At 37.3% G+C, this 21,570-nt stretch overlaps 1 protein-coding gene across 1 annotated transcript in view; it reads left to right on the top strand.

Annotated features, from left to right (window-relative positions):
* Positions 1-3,941: 3,941 nt before the first annotated feature.
* Positions 3,942-21,570, top strand: part of LOC108741210 (neurogenic locus Notch protein) — a 48,428-nt gene continuing 30,799 nt past the window's right edge. The window contains exons 1-3 of the mRNA XM_018475911.2: positions 3,942-4,089; positions 8,148-8,453; positions 9,093-9,288. Coding sequence (XP_018331413.1) covers positions 3,942-4,089; positions 8,148-8,453; positions 9,093-9,288 — 650 coding nt within the window. The remainder of the gene's footprint in view (positions 4,090-8,147; positions 8,454-9,092; positions 9,289-21,570) is intronic.

The following is a 21,570-nucleotide window of genomic DNA, read 5'->3' as shown; positions in this document are numbered from 1 at the left end:
TGCATTTCTGAGGTCGTCTTCAATTAGTTGTAATGAGATCAATTGGTGGTGTTACTCATCGTTCAGCTGAGTTACATTACAAAATTTTTTATAATAAACGAACATCAACATCTGTGTTTTGTTTCTTCGTATTCTTCTGTTTATTACACTGATTAAAAGCAGCATCAAACGCAAATTTACAAATCTACAAATCTTGGACGACTGTTTTCTTTCAATTAAAGACTTTGTCTATCTGTTTTATGTCTTTATTAAAAAGAATGTTTTAAAATACTTCAAGATCTAGTGAAGAAAAGTCTTGTAAAGTTTCTGGTTTGTGGTAGGATATTTGTTCTTCAGATTTTTCTACCTGCACCTATACCTGTCCACCAGGGGCTCTTTATGATGTCTTAGTCTGCTTTATTCGAATAAATATTTACCTAGAAACCAGTCTAATCGTCGCTGGCGTGGTTTTTCATGGAATGTTCCTCGCTTTATGTTAAACATACTTCCCTGTAGCAGACAGTAGCATTATTCATAATGAAGCCCATCTTAAAATTAAGAAGTCATGTTCCATGTAGTACTACACACAATAATAATAATAATAATTATAAGCCTGAGGTTGTTCGGTAGAATGGTTTTTTTTGCAAGCATTTTCTTTTCTTGTTGAACGTAAGTTAAAATTTCTAAAAAATGTAAATCTCATTCATTAGAATTTACTTAACAAGCTTGCAGAGTAAGTAAAGAATCTTGCAACTGAAATACCTCTTGCATACCTCGGTTGTGTAGCCGGGCACTTATGTATACGGAAATCGAGAAACGTGCTACCGAATACGTCTCTAGTTAATTAATTAATCAATTCATTGACACTTGGAACGTTCCAAGATTTTTACAATTCCTAAACAAACTTGCTTTGTTATATTTACGTGGTTCTTTTCGTTTCCGTTCACATACTTGACATCTCTCAAACGTTACACCAAGAGTGGTATTTTGCAACTTTGAATGAGATAAGCTGTCAAGTATTTACAGATCGTGATTTAGAATATTCTTCGACAAAAATCGATAATTTGATAAGCACTTCAACTGAGAGAACAAACTTATAATGCTTTGCATCCCAGAAAATGCCCAGTCTTCAATAGTATTAATCGTATCTTCAATATACACATTAAAAATAGCAATGAGTAAAATTGATCGTGATTTTTATATAGACCAAGATAAAACCAAGACCCATTTAACATTGTCAAAAATATTTTCTAGATCTATAAATCCTACGTATACGCTCGTTCCTGTTCCTATTTTTTTTGAGTAATTCCCGCAAAACTAATAAAAGAAGTCACGTATTTTTTTTTCTATTTATTAATTGAAGTTATTATTCTTTTAAACCGTTCGACGATCGGTCCGGTCCATTTCGAATGCAAATGTATGATTAATGATCACGATCTATACCCAAGTTGGGTTTGCGAATCGATTAAGAGTAAATCGATCAAGTATTATATATACATACATGGCTGGAGGTAATTTTGACAATAATAATCATTTTTTACGGTCAACAGTCATTACTTTCCGGCGTCCAGCGAAGAAATATTTAAATAATACGCGATATACGGGGTGGGGCACGCTTATTATGAGTAATTCTTTCGGGAAAGACATTTATTCCATTTAATGTCCTTCTTATGAGACCGACAAATTGCCGGTGTCTTTGGAGCAATTGCCGTCTGTTATTTTCTAGTAAATCTTCGACGAGAAGATGATAATAGTCGACGTTCTAAGGCGCTGATTGAATTTTCTCGTTTTATTTATGACTCTCGGATCCATTTTGTCCGTCAGCAATTTAACCCCGTAGCCGCAGCGATCGTTGAGGCTAATTGGACGACCCATTAGCCGCAACAAGTCAGGCGACTCAAAGGTATTGATGACGGGGGGACTTCTATTAACGACCTTGCACCCTGAACGCGTCCGGTCGATTTGTACTTGGTTGCCGCTACTGACCTCGAGGTGTTCTCTTCTTCGATCGCTCAAGATAGCATTTCGCTTATTTCTTCATTCGATCGAAATATTGAGCGCGATCATCAGCAATCGATACTGCCATTACGCGTAATCGAACTTAAATTACCTATATCGGATTAGGAGAATCTTTGTTGTGGTTATTTATTGACACGTCGCAGAAGAAGGAGAATTTTCATATTTAGACAGTACTGTGATGATTTTCAAGATGGGATTTTAACATTGCATTTTAAAAGGAAGTTATCTGGGACCATTAATAGATTTAAATTATACCAATGCAAGGGAAGAAGAAGTAGAGAAAGAGCGAATATAAAGATAGGAGACGAAAGATTAGAAGAAGTGGCCCATTTTAGGTATCTAGGAAGTCAGCTAAGTCAGGACGAAAGGATTAGTAGATATATAAAGCAGAGGATAGCGCAGGGTCGAATCGCCTTCAATATAAAGAAGTCACTTCTAAGCTCGCAAACGGTTAATTTAGAAATTTGGAAAAGGTTGTTAAAGGTATATGTTTGGAGCACAGCGTTCGAAATGTGGTGTTACAGGCGAATGATGAGGATAACGTGGATAGAGAAGATTAGAAATGAAGAGGTATTAGGAAGAATAGGAGAACAGAAGACTCTATGGAAGTCAATAAAGAATAGGCGAGATAGGTTGGTAGGACACCTTCACAGGCATGAAGGTCTAGCCAGAGACAAATTGGAGACAGAAACGGAAGTTAGGAGGGGTAGAGGTAGACCTAGCTTAGATTACTGTTAGCAAATAGTTAAGGATGTGGGTTGTTCTAGTTTTAGGGAAATGCGAAGATTAGCTCAGGATAAGAAAGAGTGTAGGTGCGTGTCCAACCAGTCTTAGAACTGACGACCTTATGATGATAATGATGATATCAACTAATCTCCATTGATTTTGGACGACTATGTTTGGTTAATTTAGGTAGATTATGGATTAAGACACATCATCATCATCGTAAGGTCGTCCAACTGGTTGGACACGCACCTCCACTCTTTGCTATTCTGAACCAATCTTCGCATTTTCACTAGAACATACCACATCCTTAACTTTTTGCGAACAGTAATCTAATCTAGGTCTACCTCTACTCCTTTTAACGAATGTTTCTGCTATTAATATGTCTCTCCCTAGCCCTTCGTGCCTGAGAAGGTGTCCTACCAACCTATCTGGCCTATTCCTTATTGACTTCCTTAGAACCCTATGTTTCCCTTTTCGTTCCTAATACCACCTCATTTCTAACCCTTTCCATCCACGGTATCCTCATCATTCGCCTGTAACACCACAATTCGAACGCTTCTAACCTTTTCCGCCTCGCCCACCGTCCATGTTTCGAACCCGTACAGCACCCCGCTCCCGACATGTACATTTTTGGCAGGATCTTCAAAATGATGTTGAGATTTTGAGATTTAGGTTTGGAAAATCTCTGTTAACTTTTACATTTTTATTCACGAAAGGTAAACAATTTAGCTAAGTTTCTGTCAATGAAGAATCTTGTTCCCTTCTCTCTGATCAACAGGAAAATTGTCTTCTCCTCCCTGTATCTTAAACATATATACGTTACGTGTATATGTCGCAACCAATAGAGAAAACAACTCTCTCTTTCGTCTCTCTCTGTCTCTCTTTCTTTTTGCGGTTGCTAATTTTATTACATTGTCATGAGGCGATACCGAGACGTCGTTAGTATCAATCACAGCCTATGGCTCTGGTAAGCCGATCCCTTTCGCAATAACCAATTAAGAACAAAAACGCGAAGGCCCATAAAATCACGCGGCATAAGTGCACTTGCATGTAACAATATAGACACACGGTATGGCACGTTGTATTTCAGACGGCTTTGCGCGCGGGCATATAAATAAGTGCACCCGTCACGTATGAGACACTTAATTAACACCGCGAGGCCCGCGGCTGACGAAGGAAGACCGATACCGTGGAACCGATCCGTATTTTCGCCGAGAATGAGGAAAAGGACGAGGCGCAAGCGATATGTACCGACTGGTAAGAAAACGGGAAAGAGAACTCACGTAAAGATTGATGGGATTACGTCGGAATCGGGCGATCTTCATCTCTGTAACGAACCTGCCTCTACCCATGATGGTGGTACACGTAAATGGCACACTTTTGTAGCATGATTAAAAGCTAACGGAGCATGAAGTTGATAAAACCAACATGAGTACCTGTTGCATATTTTGTGCGGTGAAGAAGACTCCCAAGACATAAACTCTCAAATCTTTGGTTTTGCTACAAAAACTGCTGTTAAAATTCTTCATTTTATCAAAGAGATGTTTAACAACGTTGGGGTATGACGTCTTTTCAAATGGTATCCTTGCGTTCGCCATCAGGATTTTCAGAATCGGTTGCTTTAAAGATTCAACGAAATATCAAAATTCATTCACTACCATTTTCTTGTCAAACTTTTTAGGAGTTTAATTGGTAGAGCATTACAGTTAAGACGTAATATTCCGCCAGGATTTTTGGGATTGTTTAGTTGTTTATTTGGATGAAAATCCAAACCATCAATCGACTTATGTTTTATAACAATTGTTGTACATGTACATGTTACATGTATATAGAAAATACTACAAATGACGCGGTAAACGCCATCTGTAGCACGTTGCTACATTTTAGGATTACGTATGCTTCAACAAGGTCCACTTGTGTGGATATCTACTTGCTGAAAACGAATCCCGGCGTAGCCAACCTCAACGTGATAATTCGAAGTGGCCTGTATTCTGTCGAAACTGCCAGACGCGGGTCGCGATTTCGATCTTTTTGGATCTCATCAGCGCGTCGCAGGCAGCTCCGACAGAACACAGACCAACTTTTACATGCTGTCTTAACAGTGCGTTTTAGAAAATACTACAAATGGCGCAGTAAACGCCATCTGTAGCACTGTTAAGACAGCACATAAAAGTTGGTCTGTGTTCTGTCGGAGCTGTCTGCGACGCGCTCATGAGATCCAAAAAGATCGAAATCGCGATCCGCGTCTAGCAGTTTCGACAGAATACAGGCCACTTCGAATTATTTTGTTACATGTATATCACAAACAGAACCATTTCCTAATGGCCTAACATTAATATCATAACATACTTGAGACATACTGTAATTCTTACAATGAGTTGGAGATGATGGAAGGTCCAATGAATTACGTAAACTCCAGGAATCATTTAAAGTCTTGAAAATGCATAGTTAGTAACTAACTGTCTTTGCTCCTTCTGATATCTATATCCAAACCTAAACTGTAATAGCGTGGAATATGGAAATTTTCTTTCTTGATAACATAATCAAACCTCTAATTAGTTTGATTCTGTTGGTTGTGAAACGTTTCCGCCGTAGATATTGGCTGAATTTATGTCCTTTAGAAAGCTTGTATAGGTACATACATATAAGAAACTCCGTTGTGTCTATTTATTTACTAGATGGTACCGTACCCGTTTACTTCCTTTCCATTTCTCACTCGCACTCCCGTATGTCCCGTGCTCTCTCATTACTCGTTTGTTATCGTTCCCGAGTAACAACGTTGCTCGCTATCTACTCGTGTAAATCAAACGTTGTCAATTAAGCGGAAATTATTATTACAAAATTTTGCCATTTACGGTGTCCATCGCTGACATCGTCACCGGGATGGCGATTGCCATTTAAGTCGCGCTGAAAAATATCGTGATATAATGACAAAATGTGTAACTCTTCGTAAAGAAGATTATTGAATCGAAATGTGGTGCAGTCCATTTGGGGTTTTGTCCTTCCATATACATCCATCCAAGTGTAGAATGACTTTAGCTTTTGTTGGCTTATTGCTTTAATCTCCTTTGGAAGTTCCTTAAGTCATTAGTTTGAGTGTTCTTGTTGCTTATACGTGTGTATCATTTTTATAATCGGCGAATGATTCAACAAATGTTCCATTAATGGATTAGAGAGAAAGAGGAGCCCCTCCTTTCACCCCTACTCGCTGACAGGGTACGATTATCGATCGACAAGGAGCGGACCATGGTCGAAAGTGTGTTATTAAATTTTACTCCACCATGTAACGCTTATTATTATTATTTACCACTTTGCTACTCTATGATCAGCCGAAAGATGATGATGACTGTTACATTCCTTCTTATTATTTTTCTTCTTGGCACGTCCACATTAAGCAAAATCTAAAGAGGTCTTATAATGGCCTAGACGCTTAGAGTAAAAGTGTCCTGTCAGAGATTAGGATCATCCACTTTTTTGTTTAATCAACAAATTACGTACGCAGTTATTGCAAAAGTATTGTAAGTGCAGTACCCTTCTGCATGAAATTTTTCGATTTGTAATTACAACTTTTTTATCTTCAATCCAATTGGAAAATTTGGTAAATTTCTAGATGATGGTCCTCACCCCCGTAAAAAGTTATGGGGGTTGAAAGTTGATTATTTTGACAATTTTCATACACTATAATTCAAATAAAATTCAATAAAAAAATTATTTTCATGCGGGTGGAGGTGGGCGATCGAAGAAGGGTGCTCACTTGAACAAAACCCGATAACCTAACCTAACCTGTCCTATTGATAAAGATATTTAAATAATGTTTTATATAACTTTCTCAATATTTTTATGTATTTTTCATTAGTTTTACCTTTGGATATTGTTTAAGAATGACTGTATAAATATTTACATGCCTAGAAATGTATAAAAATTGGCATATTTATTAACTTTGAACCCCCATAACTTTTTATGGGGGTGAGACCGCCACGAACTTTTTATGGTACAGTGGGGGGAGACCTCCTCTTTCGACCCCCCCCCCCACCCCCGAAGACCTTTACCGAAAATTTCTTTCTTTCATATCAAGAATCTATAGAAATTGACTTCTCAGTTTCCAAAATCGTTCATGAATTAGGCGTAGTAGCCAAATTAAAATTGGTCCAACCCCCTCAACTACTCGGGTGTTAGGGAAGAGGCTGTTCTTCTTTGTAAACTGCAGATTTCTGTTTCTCGCACCAGGATGTTCCACATAAACAATACAAGTGTAACAAAATAATAATCACTATGATATTGATTGTGTAGGAGGTACCTTCTGTCTACTTTACATTTCACATTGTTTCTTCAACCTTTTTTCTGTATTATTTACAAAAAGCGGAGAGAGAGGCAAAGGCAGATTAGTATGGTCGAGTTTATCTCCATTATTTGTGCAGACACCCGGTTGTGAAAGTAGAGCTACACTTTTTTGTTATATAGTAACGAGCTGCTACTACAAAACGGATTGTTTTTAGACAAGAAGGCAATAATTTGCATTACCGAGAGATCCGTTAAACTATTAGAGCGTTATCGAGTCGAAAAAAAGTCCGCTGCGCTATGTCACTCTTTTTTTGCTTATTTTAATAATATAGTAGGAAGTGCCTCCGTGCCAAAAGTAGAAAATATTTCTTGTTACCCATATTACGTTAGAAAGATAGCAGCAAGTAAAAGATAAGCAGTGACATCGGTTAATCAAGTACTAATTCGTGTTAGGTACAGGTACCTACGTTAACATTTTATAGGTCGATATCTAAAGATATTTACAATCGTTTCTAATTGTTAATTGAAATACTGATAGTGCATTGTAAACAAACCAACCGACATGTTCATGTTTCTGTTTATCGATAATGACGTTTGTCGTTTGTAGATTAAAAACCCGGTAACAGAAGTAAAATTTTAATTGACATTGCAAATTATAATATAACGCAAACCACACACGTAGTGTAAGTGTATTATCCGTTTATATGTACATGTAGGTACCCAGTTAATGACGCCTACAGTTTGCAAGTTTTCGTAATTTTTTCCCAACGTCTGCCGTTGCTGCTGCTCTTTAGTATTTTTATCTCGTCCGCTCATTAATTTTAACGCTTAGAAGGGTCTTATTATTATTAATAATAATAATTGTTAAGACCACCGTCGTGTCTATTGTATGTTGCCTGTTTTGCTTTTCTAAATTGCCCAATCACCGGAGTCTATCTCCGAAGAATGATAAATTATCGATAACTATTTATAAACAATGCTACTAGTACAATACCGTGCAATCGAGACGAAGACAAAAGCACATTAAACGACCTCAATAAACCTTTGAAGACACAAAACCAATCGAAGAACAATCGGTAATTTACTTGGTCGAAGTTTTGCTAATTTCAACTAATTCCTACTGTAGTTGTTGTGATCAAAAGATGTAATTAATTTTTTATTACTTTTTTTTAGCTGTACATCAAAGTATGTGGGTGAATACTGTCAGTACCTGAACCCGTGTCATACTGGACCGGGTCCCCGTTGTCAAAATGGGGGTTCGTGTCAGGTACGAGTCACTCCCGGGGCGTCACCCAGTTTCGTCTGCATTTGTCCCTTGGGTTTTAGCGCGTCCCTTTGCGAAATACCAATTGCCAACTCGTGTGACAGAAGACCTTGTCTAAATGGCGGGACGTGCTCCCTGAGATCCCTTGACACCTATCAGTGTTCATGCGCCTCAGGATTCACAGGTAAGATCTTTAAAATTGCTTCCTTTTTGCAATTTTTCATCTCTAGTTTGTATATCCAAATACAAGACTATTGAAATAATCCTTGTGTTCTTTGTGAATTATTCTTAATGGTTATACTTCTTTTACTTTCTCTAGCAATGTGCCCCTTCCAATGTGTTAGATGCGCCCTGGCACAATCGTAGGTAGGGAGAAAAAGGCTCATTATACTCTCGATTCTTGTTCATTAAACATACTTTTTCATACAGTACCTGCCAAAAGTTTTGTTCAATCATGAATAGTAGTAGTAGTCGAAAACAAGCGTTAAAGCCTTTAATATGTCTTCAAATATAAATAAACATCTCGTTGATATTTTCAGTAGTAATTGGTACCAATAACAGCACATTTGAGCAATGCAATTGTAGTGGATAAAACGGTCATTTTTTCCGTGCAGTACTGTACGGATTATACGCTCCTCATCGGTTAAGAGTTTCGCCGAGAGTTATCTCCTTTCTTTTCTGGCCTAGTGCTGTTCTTTTCTACTTTGCGCCGATCAAACTGAAGGTCACATCGCTAAAGAAACTAAACGAAGTACAACTATATTTTACATTTCCGATATCCTTGAAGGAACTAAAGATTTAAGAAGAGTGTCTTTTATTTCAGGAAAACATTGTGAAAGTCGCGATCATTGCGCCTCACAGCCGTGTCGGAATGGCGCTGTCTGTCATTCTGTTGGCGACTCGTACAAGTGCATCTGCTCAACCGGATTCACCGGACCCGGTTGCAAGGATGACAAGGACGAATGCAAACAGAAGCCTTGCAAACACGGGAAATGCCACAACACCCACGGCAGCTACACGTAAGTCACTTCTCTTTTCTTTTTATCTTCTCGAAAATACAGAATCACTCCACAGAACATTATCTAACTCATTGTTCTGGAGATATTGCATCTCAATGTTCAAAATTACTGTTGCAATCGATGAAAATAGGAGTCGAACGTTGCTGACGTGACAGGCGACTATTAATTCGTAGCAATCCATTTTCTTTAGAACGGAAATCACACGTGAGAATAAAATAACTCAAGACGAAGACCTAGTCCGTTGAAGGAAAGAGATAGAGGAGGTAGACTGACCAGCTCACAAATCAAGACAAGTGCTCGCCTCTATGCGCGTATGTGTGTCTACATTCATGTATTCGTATGTCTGTACAAAATAATGCGGACGTCTCCAGTTTATTTCCAACTAATTCCAGTAATTAGTCTTGATTCAAGAAAACGCGCTCGTTCCCGACATAGCACCTGCACGAATCACAACACCTCTCTTTCATTCACAAACAACGGTTTATTAAAATTTCGAACTTGTGATTACACCCAGTTACAAATAAACTAATAATTTAAACAAATAAAAACAGGTCAAGTCAAGCAAAATGTTATTAGATGAACGTGATTAGTTTGACGAATCTGTGACTTAATAAGTCGTTTTATCGTTGTTGCTACTGTTACCTCTCGTGGCTTGGTGGGGAGAGTCTTGGTGCTTAAAGCCAGGAGTCCCGGGTTCAATTCCCGGCGAGGGTATGAACAGCAGCAACAATTTTTCGTCATTAACTTGCGGTTATTTGTAAAAATATTAACCACTATGGAGTTTCTTGAAGTGTTTCATATATCTGTCATATTGAGAGCAATGAACTTAATTTTTGTATTATTTTTAAATGAAATATTTCGGCTAGTTGATATCGTACTATTAGCAGCCTACATATGAACGTGTTATCATATTTATCAGTTTCAATAGTCTCTCTTTTAAAACAATGAGAATGGTTTTCTAAGCGCAATAATTTCCTTCATTATCCTGCTGAAACTGATTATCGCACTCTATAGAAGAAAATGATTACCATCAACGTTAGATAAGTACCGTTTTTAATCCCATAACGCCTTCAGCTAAACTTCCAGGACGTTCGCCGAGCAACCCAACCAGGGCATCAAGCAAGACTATCCCAAACTTTCGTTCTTGCGCCAAGTTTTTAACTGATAGACCAATAATAATAATAATAGTGACATAATTAAGATAAAAGAGCGTTAATTGTAATTTACAAACGAATTTATGCTAATGAGAGACCCGTGCGGCGGTAGCCTGACGACAGTTGACACCCAATAGGCCTCTTAGAGAGTAGATTGAAACTCGATAATACCTAAACGAAATTTGAAACTGATCTCGTAGTAATTGTAGAATGAAATAGAAAAAAAGACACTGAAAGTTTTATTACGTATTAATGAATACCTAACGATGTAATAAACGTACAGAAATATAGCTAACGTGTAATTCTCATTCGATTATTTTGTTGTTTATTGATGTATTTTAATCAGTTGTGTGGCTTTTGTTTCTTTTAAAAAGTCTAAGAGTGGGCGCTTGCCATGTGTGACCGCGTACTCGCGCTGCTTTTGTACTACGGCATCTTTAATATGTCTGTTCTAATTCATAAAATGCACAGTTAAATTAGGGTAGTGTTATTAAATTTCTTTGTGTACACAAAAAAAAAAACAAAAAATTAGTAGAAGCCGCTGATTTTCGGTAAGTTCCTAGGAAGTCAGATAATTCAGAATGAATGAAACAATAGAGATGTGGGGTTTTCTAGTTTTTGGGGAAAAGTGGAGGTGCGTGTCCAAGCAATTAAGATCGACGATCCTATGATGATAATTGTGATGTGTGTGTTGGTTGAACTTTAAAATTGCGCGTCTACTAATAGCTCATTTGTTTTATGTTGTCGTATTTTACGAAATCTAAAACGAATGTGAGTGAAGCTCGAGGGCGATTTTAGACAAGCCGACCACGATCGTACGTTAAGTACAACAAAAATAATAATAATAACAATTCCGCCGTCGAAGCTACATAACGACCTGACCGGTACGTTCGAGAACATGTCCTGTGGGCATTCGGGCTTTGAATTGGTGGAGGCGTGGGTTCGAGGTAGACGGGTTCTTTTTTGTTTTGCATAGTCTCGAACTCGAACTGAGACCAGAGATTCACGAGAACTCGACTCGATCCCGAGGGCGAATATTCTTGACGAATTATTGTGTCGGCAATTTGAGAGACCGAAGAAAACCGCTACACCACTGAGATTTTATTTATGTAAATTAATCTCTCGAAACCATTCATTTAGTCTTTGATTTCTAAGAAAACGGGATCACGAGTCAGTGGGTGATGTTTTTTGCGTAATCGTCGAAAAAGTCTGCACGAGTTGATGAAATTTCAAAAATTTTAACGACGAAAATAAGAAAAACAAAGGACAAAACTGGTTCCCAAATTGTGAAGTGAAATCATTCAGTTACTGGCTGTATAAATTTTGACTTGATTATACGTTTGGTGATCGAACGTCAAAATTTGATTTAGTACATACATACATACGTCTGACTTACGACACCATTAACTTTGGAGAACACGATCATAAACTTAATGAGACTTTTTTTAACCCATTGGTCTTTGTGTTCGCCTAATTTTTTCCTAACAGCTTTGGCGTTTTTTGCTTATCATAAATTATTCGGATCGATTGCAATACAACTTGGATATTTCCATGTCAAAATTTCTCATACGTTTACTTCACATGTACCTATATTAAAAATCAAGTGGGTATAGGTTTTCCTTATTCGATGCAGTCAAATTTATCGAAATTATTATCGCAATAATTTTATTCATTTGTTTACGAAAATATGATTAACAGAAACCTCTAAAATAACGATTCAGCTTTCAATGTTCTTGTCCATTATCCATGAAAAAATATTTTATATTTAAAATGGTAATATTATGTGGGTACCCATTTATTATATCTACCTATATATTATTTTGATGCGTGGGTTTCTTAAGGAAACAGATAATTTATTTAAATAATTATTGTTTTCGATACGGAGACGGTGTAACGGTCGTGGAAGTTTTTCTGTATTCAAATTCTAAATTTTGTATCTGTAGAATGCCGAGTGGCTTCTTCGCGTGAACATAATGGGGCAATTTTTAAGGTATTTCAAGTTGAATTTAATTGGCTACATTTTTGAACGAAATTCTGTGAAAAATAGTAACGATCATCTTACATTTCTTAACGAAATATAACAAGTGTGTAAAATAAAATACAGTCAAAACCGTTTACGACGACATCGTTTAGAACAACATACCGGTTATATTGACCAAAATCATAGGTCCCGGCTTAATTCTGTTAGACCGCCTTATAAAAAAACACTGGCTTTTACGACATTGCTTATAACGACATATCTGTTTAAGCGACTACATTTAACTGATATTTTCGGAGAATTCTATCTGTTAGAACGACCAGCTGTATTGTAAACGTTTGAATGGGTAACAGTATCCATATCAAGTTCAAGAGGAAAATGACGAACAGGAAGAGACCGAAGAACAATTAACAGTGCCAACTTTGAATGATGGTCTAAATGCTGTCAGTGTATTACGGAAAATTGTTTTTTATTCTAATGAACAGTTTCATATGCAAGGAAATTATGATGATACTTACATTAATATTAAATCACACATTCAATAATAGGTATTAAGTACTTAATAATAACGTCACCGGCTATTACGACTATCGGTTTTTACGACCAAATATGAGTAGTCCCTTCGATGTCGTTACAAACAGATTTTGACTGTATTGTCAAAAATGGTAATGGTAATTTTGGAAACATATGAAGAAGATATTTAAGACTTTGTAAATCTTTTTTAACTCCGGATGTTGGATAGTTAGGTATTGTTGTTGGAAAATTTCTTGGCAACAGATGTTCTGTACTGTACCCATGCATCAACATGGTTCTTTTTTGTGTCCTTCAAGGCCGATGTTGACTCGTTCTTTCCTACGAACGGGTTCAAACGCAGAGAGGGCTCGGTGAAAAACTGGATGTTATCTTTTTTGCGAAAGATCTTAAGTTATTACGTGCGTATAATAGATTATCGACTGCCGATTCATGCTATCGGCGGAAAAAACTTGAAACTTACAGCAGCCAGTCCATTTCTTGGATATTCGCGATCCTTTCGAAATGGAAAAAAGAAAAACCAATTGTATACGTTATCTAGGTACTTGATGGTAGGTACTGCCTTTTGTAGCGGCTGAAGACTAGTATGAGAAAGAATGGATCGCTAATGTTGAAGTAAAGATCAGATCGTTAACTTTGGTTCGAAAAGCTTAAGAAGATGGAGAGAGAGAGATAGAGGGAGAAGAAACAAGAATAAGTACATTAAGAGAACAAGCTCTGCACAACCCTATAAAAGGACACAATGGGTTTTCGCGTAGGTACATATGCAACAACTACACAACAGGTTGTTCAATATAACCTTAAACTACGATAAGAAAAAGTGGAAAAAACGTTAGAAGATGCATCAACAACAGTCAAAGAAAAGTCTAAAGGCTTTCGGTTAATAACCAAATTCACGATTCCGTCATACACACACTAAATTAATAAAATCAAATAAGTCGGTAGTATCATCATCATAAGGTCATCAGTCCTAAGACTGGTTGAACACGTACCTCCACTCTTTCCTATCCTGAGCTAAACTTCGCATTTCCCTAAAACTAGAACATCCCATATCCTTAACTATTTGCGAAGAGTAATCTAACCCAGGTCTACCTCTACCCCTCCTAACTCCTGTTTCTGTCTCTAATATGTCTCTGACTAGACCTTCATGCCTGAGAAGGTGTCCTACCAACATATCTCGCCTATTTTTTATTGTCTTCCATAGAGTCCTCTGTTCTCCTATTCTTTCCAGTAGCTCTTCATTTCTAACCTTTTCTACCCACGATTTCCTCATCATCCGTCTATAACACCACATTTCGAACGCTTCTAACCTTTTCTTTTCCGCCGCTCCCACTGTCCATGTTTCACACCCGTACAACGCCGTGCTCCAAACATACACCTTTAACAACCGTTTTCGAATTTCTAAATTAACCGTTCGCGAGCATAGAAGTGACTTCTTTTTATTAAAGGCGACACGTCCCTGCGCTATCCTCTGCTTTATATCCCTACTACTCCTTCCATCCTCACTTATCTGACTTCCTAGGTATCTAAAATCTAGGTAGTGTAGGTGATAGAAATTTGTGATGTATAGGTATTTAGAAGAAGAAAGAATCAACTTTACAATACATATGACCCAAGGCAATTAAAAGATTAACTGTTTTTTTTATTTTATGTTTATCCCACTTCGATAATGATCAAAGGGAGATTGATCTGGACTTCAGCTTCTCTGTTTAATAACAATCGATATATTCAATAGTCCCAAATGAAAAGTACCAATAACCCCGACAAATTGCAAAAGGTTTCCGCGACCAGTTCAAGAAAGAGTTAGGGCTCTCACGAGCCCCATGCTTGCTGTCAAAAGTTAAGTAGCACACGCCGAAATTATGATTTGGTAGACTTCTACTGTTTTACATATACACATGTATGTAAGCACATATACAATTGAATAACACGTGTACAAAAAGGCAAATATTTTTTGTATGTTGTCATGAAAGATAGATGTCCAGATTTGGCACGCAACCACAGTTCCAGTTGCACGCTTCTGCTCTTGGTGGTTTTTATGCTCGGATCTTTGATGCATCAAAGTGACGGTAATATGGGTTGTTTCTTTCATGAGGTCATTTACGAGATTGCCAGAGAGAGCTTGGCTGGTTGACTCGACTGTTGTATCAATGCAGGTGCGTTGTCTTGAAAACCATTTATGGTAATCGCCATCCATTCCCATACGTCTTAGTTTGGACAAAGTTAGCGGAATCGGGCTCTCTTTGCCGTTTTATATCGAACGTATCATTGCACTTTGTCACAAACAAAGAATTCCTTCCGTGGAATGTTGTCGGCATGCAACTGGCAAGATTTGTTTTTGCAAAGAATCCGTAATAGAAGTAAGAACTTTTTTATGTTCATCAAATTAACGTAAGTACTAACGTATAATGTAAATATACTGTGTTCCTTCGATCAAAAAAAAAAGAAGAACAGTGTTTCACTGTGTTACAAATCGGTTTGTAACTATTTTTTAACAATAAGTTAACGATTAGTAATGAAAATTCATATTTTCGTTCACTTTTTATCTACTAACTATAAATTACTTCGAGTTAATAAGAAACAATTGACAATCGCTGTCACATCCTCGTCGGGAATTGAACCCGGGAACTTCATTTCAATAAGTCCAGTCAGAATTGTTGACTTAATATCATCAATGACGATAATTGATAATTGTATATGCTTAATATTTTAATTTTTTAACAAAATCATTTACCAGAAAGTATTAAAAATGGCTTCCAACTGAGTGAAATGGGATGTAATGTAAATGTTTTTCATTAGATATATTTTGACTATTTGGAAATTTGTAGGTTCGTTTGAAAGATGTTTTAGATCGTCTTCTGTTTTCTGGTTTTTAATACCTACTTAATGAGCGCTTGAATGTTTTATTAGAAACATCTTCCTGAACGCATTCCTACACAAAACGTATCCATTATGTAATTTTATATGAGTTTTGTTTTATTATTATTTCTGGGGGTCAACATTCTTTCAGTTTCGGCACGTTTGCGTGTGGGTTTCCGTACGGTAACTAATTGTCCACAGAATCCATTAAATCCGAGGGGTCTTCGAGACATATGGGGTGTTGATATTTCTGTATTCATTACCATTTATAATTGGAAGTAATGTTGACTGTAACGTATGCAGAGGAATAAAAATTAATTAGCACTGGATCGCGAGATGTCCGAGCAATTGTGTGTATACGAACCTGATGGACGTATGCGGGAAGAACGACTTGAAGAAGACGAAAAACAAGAACGGGTCGAAAACTGTTTCAAGAGGAATAAGAAAAGACGATCGCCTTGTCGATGAATTATTAATGAGAGAGTCGTTTGTTTGTCGAAGTGAACATCAGAGTCTGCGGTGGGTATATGTAGTGTGTTTGTGTTGGTACGCGTGTTGAGATGGGCTTTTTCGTGTGTATATGGTGATCGCGCTGACATGTCAGGTAACGCCGATGTCATGGAACAAACGCGAAATTGGAACGTACGGGTATTTCGTATTCAAACTGCGACTGTTACTTTGACGTGTTTATATGTTTTTACACGTTAGTTGAACTTGAAATGGGTCTTATTTTAATGATAAGTGAGAATTTGAAAGGTTCGAAACGTTCGGTACGTTTGGGAACGGTTATTTTGAGGTTTTACGCGAGAGACTTCAACGTTAGATCAAGCGACGAACCCGGTTATTCGAGTTTCTGAATTTGTCTACATAAAATAATCGTTTAGGACACTTCGGGAGCACCGATGGGCTACAATTGGGCGGAATACGAAATTTACATGCCTTGAAGATATTTCTAAAAATAAATAGCTAAAACATTGGCCGTTTTTTGTGCGTAAACCAAGATCTTACGTAAAACCAACTTATTGAAGAAATATGTACATAAAAATAAGTACTTACCATTTGAGCTCTGATGAAGCAAACATTGTCGAAGAAGTAGTTGTTGTCTTCGTTCTGTAACAAAAAAAATAAAGTTTAGAGAAAATCCTTTTTAAATTTTTTGCTATATTCAAGAAACTTAAAGTTAATAGCTACTTAGGTACTAATACGATTTAATGCTAGTGACGCTGACAGAGATAGTTTAGACGTTTGTGTTTTCTTTCGATAATAATTAACATATAATAAATATTGTTCAATTATTTATTAGTGGGGGTGGCATTTGGTGTACTATACTTTTAATTTATTGAAGTTGCAGGTGTCTTTATAATGGTTCTTTTAGCGAATTGAAGTTAAAATTTATCTATCGAAAATTCGACACTACGAACTCTAGTTATTTCGAGGGTCCGATCAAAACTGGTGTGCCTGGTCTCGGCGGTCGCCCCTGTTCACTGCGGGGTGATACTATTTAAGCACTTAATTGAAAACATTGTTTAAATAAATGTATCAATATGACATAAATACACATATTTTTTACTTATTTATTTATGCATTTCCATTCATGTTTATAGACATGGGTAGGTAATTGTGGTATGCATCGATCTCGAATGGATCGCTTCGGGGAAGGTCGATAATTACTAGCCAGTCTCTTGGGATCGAGTCGCTTTTTTTATTTCCCTATCCGTTGTTCTTGTATTATTATTGGCAACAACCTGATCAACTAGCTCAAATTGTGTGAACTGCTGTGGTAGCCCAAGATAAATGTAGTTGTAATTTTCAAACTCGACGTACTTAGATGATAATATTTGAAGATTATTAATTACGTCAATGTTCGTTCGTTCGGGATTTTTGATTGACATTAGTGTTTCTAGAAGTTCCTTGATATAATGCATCAAGAAGAAAGTATTATGGCGTCGTTTTAAAACACTAACCACTAAAGTTCTCTTCAATTCCTGAAGAAGGTAACTATGTTTCGAACGTTTAATGTCTAGGTTTGGCGTTGGCATTTGGAATTTGAACTTACATTATGTACTTATTAGAAAGTTCGCCCTGATTTTCGACATTGCAGATTTATATGTATGTACTTGTAGGTAGGTATATGTTCAGTGTACAAGCATACATATGTATTTATGTTGACCGTTAAAAGATAGAAGAAAAGGGAGACCGTTGCAAGATAAAAAGTTTCATTATTTCTTTCAATGGGGTTTCGTGACCGCGGTCGTATAATCTACCCATTAAATTTCTCCTAATGCAACGGTCGCGGCCCGAGCTCGGCTAGTTAAGGATTCTGTGATAAGTTATCATTGCAAAGGACAATCCACTCAGTTGGCCATGGTGACCGTACCAAGTATTCATCTCTTTCTGTTTGTATACGATCACGACCCGGAGGAGGCTTAGGCGGCTGGATGTACTCGCCAGAAGTCCACGAAATAGTAAACAAATCATGGATCTATCACGTCTTCCTGTATCCTATTTCGTGAATTTATAAATTCGAATTTATCGAAAATTAGAACATTCCACATCTAATCTAATTAGGGATGTCGCAAGAGTGGTGAATAAATCGATTCTGTTTTGTCTTTTTTTTGAAAATTGAGACAATACCAAAAACAAGGGATGAAGACTGAAATCAGGGCGAACAAATCGAGGAACTTCCTATAGATCTTTAACTGTACTTTCAACCACCATTGATGCATGCATACCAATATTTTTGATTGTTTATTTTAATTCCATGTAAATCTATCCCACAGGAATATAAATTATATTGCATTGAGTTTATTATATTTTCAATTGTCTGCAGCCATTTTTATTTAATTTGCCATTATAACGAAAAACATTTGCCTGCGCTCTTTTCTCTTCTTATGTATTGCGGTATTAATCGTGTTGCTTTTGTTTTTCTGTTGTTTTTGCTTCGTTCGTTTGTCGACCAATCCAATTTTGCGAGCCTTAATTGTCTTATAAATAACAGGAGTCGAGGATGGCGAAAAGCGAGCAGCAGGATTGACGACAAAGATTACCGTCTTCCTCGAAGTAGGCTCACGAGAAAAGTTTTGTCGCGTTGACAAATGGCCGATCGTGACACAAATTGGTTCCAAATGTACTAATGGTAAATGGAGATTATTAAAATTGGCGCAGGTGGCGGCGCTGATTAATCTCGCTACGTTTCAGGATTCGCTACTTAACGACCTTTTAAAAGTTGCTTTTTTATGCGCGACATATTATTCAAATCAGATTAACTGTTTTTGTACATACTTATGTTATAAGTGGACCAGTTATGCCACTTTACAAATTTTTGCCATTAAAATGTTGTCAAGCCGTGGCATTCGATAGCTGAAAGTATTTGGAAGACCGTCAACTGTTTTATTTGTTTTAAACAAAATCGTAACAACCTCTGCGTACATTTTGTTTAAAAACAAAAGAGACTATGTTGCATATGTTTTTAATTTCTCTTTACACTTTGAGCGGGCACGACTAGTGCGGCAATATACGAATGGTGAGCATTAAATATTATGTCAGTTTCCGTTCTTCTGTTGTTATGTCGAAACATCTGAACAGTTTTACGTGAGAATTGGAAGAATTCGAGTGAACAACGTTGAAAAACAATAAAAGAGAATGTCTTGAGGTGCCTCCTTGTTTGTACAAGGTTTGAGCACGCACATGTGTGTAATTTTATGGTCGTATGTTGCATAGCTATAAGTACATACGACCAGGACCGCGTTATTATGCATAATTCGGAAAGACCAAGTAAAACTTTGTTTGAACAACTTCCATTGTTCTCTCCTTCTTCTGTTTCTTTTTTTTTTTTTTCTTCAACTGACAATGGAATAACCGGTTCAATTGTACTTGTTTAAACCAAATCCGCACCGCCAGTTCTCGTTGGGTTTTGTACTACGGCAAGTACACTCGAGATTAACGAGCTTTTTCCAATTTTGTCAACTCGAACACTTCTTTTGAGAATAATTAACAATAATTAAGATATGACACTGTAACAAAACGGAAAAGGTAAACATAGAAGACCTAGTTCTAGGATTTTGGTCCCATTTAATAATTTTGCTCTTGAAAGACGTGTCTCGTTGATGGCTACATATTACATCTTGTCTTTAGAGCCTCTATCTTGCATTTTTCTAGGCCAAACATCAATTATCATATCAGTCTTCCAAATCAGTCTTACATTCAGTCTCACAATTCATATATCTGGATCTTTTTCTGCCACTCTTCCTGCTTTTAACGGGTTTGCTTGTTTGGTCGCAGAAGTCAGGTCTCCATTCTAAAAACTGTGTCTTATTACGATCGGTCTTGTAGGCAAGATATTATTCTTAGTGTTGGTTTTAATTAGAAGAAGTGGCTGACTTTCGGGGCATCTAGGAAGTCAGATAACTCAAGACGGAAGGAGCAGTAGAGATATAAAACAAACAATCTTAGGGCTGACGGACGACTTTATGGTGATGATTTTGTTGGTCAATATAAAGAACTTAGCATGGGACTGCAAAATGAAGTCCGATATGCATATCGTCCATACGAAAGCCTCTTCTAGGTTCAATTTATGGCGTTCCAAGATTGTCCAAGTCCAGTAGCAGCAGTCAACCAAGTCTACAGCTTATAGCTGTCGGACGTCGGGACTGCTGGGAGGCCGGCTTCTGGTCCTACATTGAATCAGAAGCCAGGCAACTTGGCAAACTCAAGACGGTACTTGTTACACACACACACAGTTGTAACAACGACATACGACGACAGATACAAACACACTTGTATACATACATATGTATGTATGTATGTTCCATCATATATACCGATGTATGTATCTACGAAGCTAGCAGTACTTCAGTTACATAATGTGCAAGGGGGTCCCGCGTAATGGCATGTCTTTCTCGGATATGACAGCTCCTCCGTGACCCCGGTCAAACGACCCCTTTTAGTACTACTCCTTCGCCTTGTTTTTAATAGTTCCGGTTGGTATTATTGCATGAACAATAACAGAGAGCAACTAAACACAACAATGATACCACTTGTTGTTCGTGTAAAACGGACGAATAGTATGTAACGAAGCGGCTTCTCGTGTACTACACACGGTACATATACACACGATGACTTAAACATTCCTGAACCTCCAAATTTTTATGGACTGACTAAATTCGTTTTTAAAGTTTGATATACCGGGATGCACGCTGTCACAGCTACTTTTTAATCTATACATCGAAGACGCCATTAACATCATTAAAGACAGTACAACTGTAGGGATAAATATACAGGGGCAAAAGATTAGTATGCTTAGATTTGCAGTTGGTATAGCAGTATTAGCATCTAGCAAGGAGGAGCTAGAGATAGCTTTAAATAAAATGGAAGCGGTATTGACAAAACAGTATTGTATGAAATTAAATAAAAGTAAAACAAGAATACTGGCATGCAAGGGAAGAAAAAGTAGGAAAATAGCGAATATAAAGATAGGAGACGAAAGATTAGAAAAAGTAGAAAATACGACAAATGGCGCTGTAAACGCCATCTGTAGTACAGTGCTACATTTTAGGATTACGTATGCTTCAACAAGGTTCATTTAAATATATGGATATCTACTTGTTGAAACGAATCCCGGCGTAGCTCACCTCAACGTGGTAAAAGTTGGTCTGTGTTCTGTCGGAGCTGCCTGCGACGCGCTGATGAGATCCAAAAAGATCGAAATCGCGATCCGCGTCTGGCAGTTTCGACAGAATACAGACCACTTCGAATTATTTT

Source organism: Agrilus planipennis, unplaced genomic scaffold (assembly GCF_000699045.2).
Source record: "Agrilus planipennis isolate EAB-ADULT unplaced genomic scaffold, Apla_2.0 scaffold242, whole genome shotgun sequence".
In the NCBI taxonomy this organism is placed as follows: domain Eukaryota; kingdom Metazoa; phylum Arthropoda; class Insecta; order Coleoptera; family Buprestidae; genus Agrilus; species Agrilus planipennis.
The sequence above is the reverse complement of the archived record's forward strand: the minus strand, read 5'-3'. Positions and strand labels throughout refer to the sequence as shown.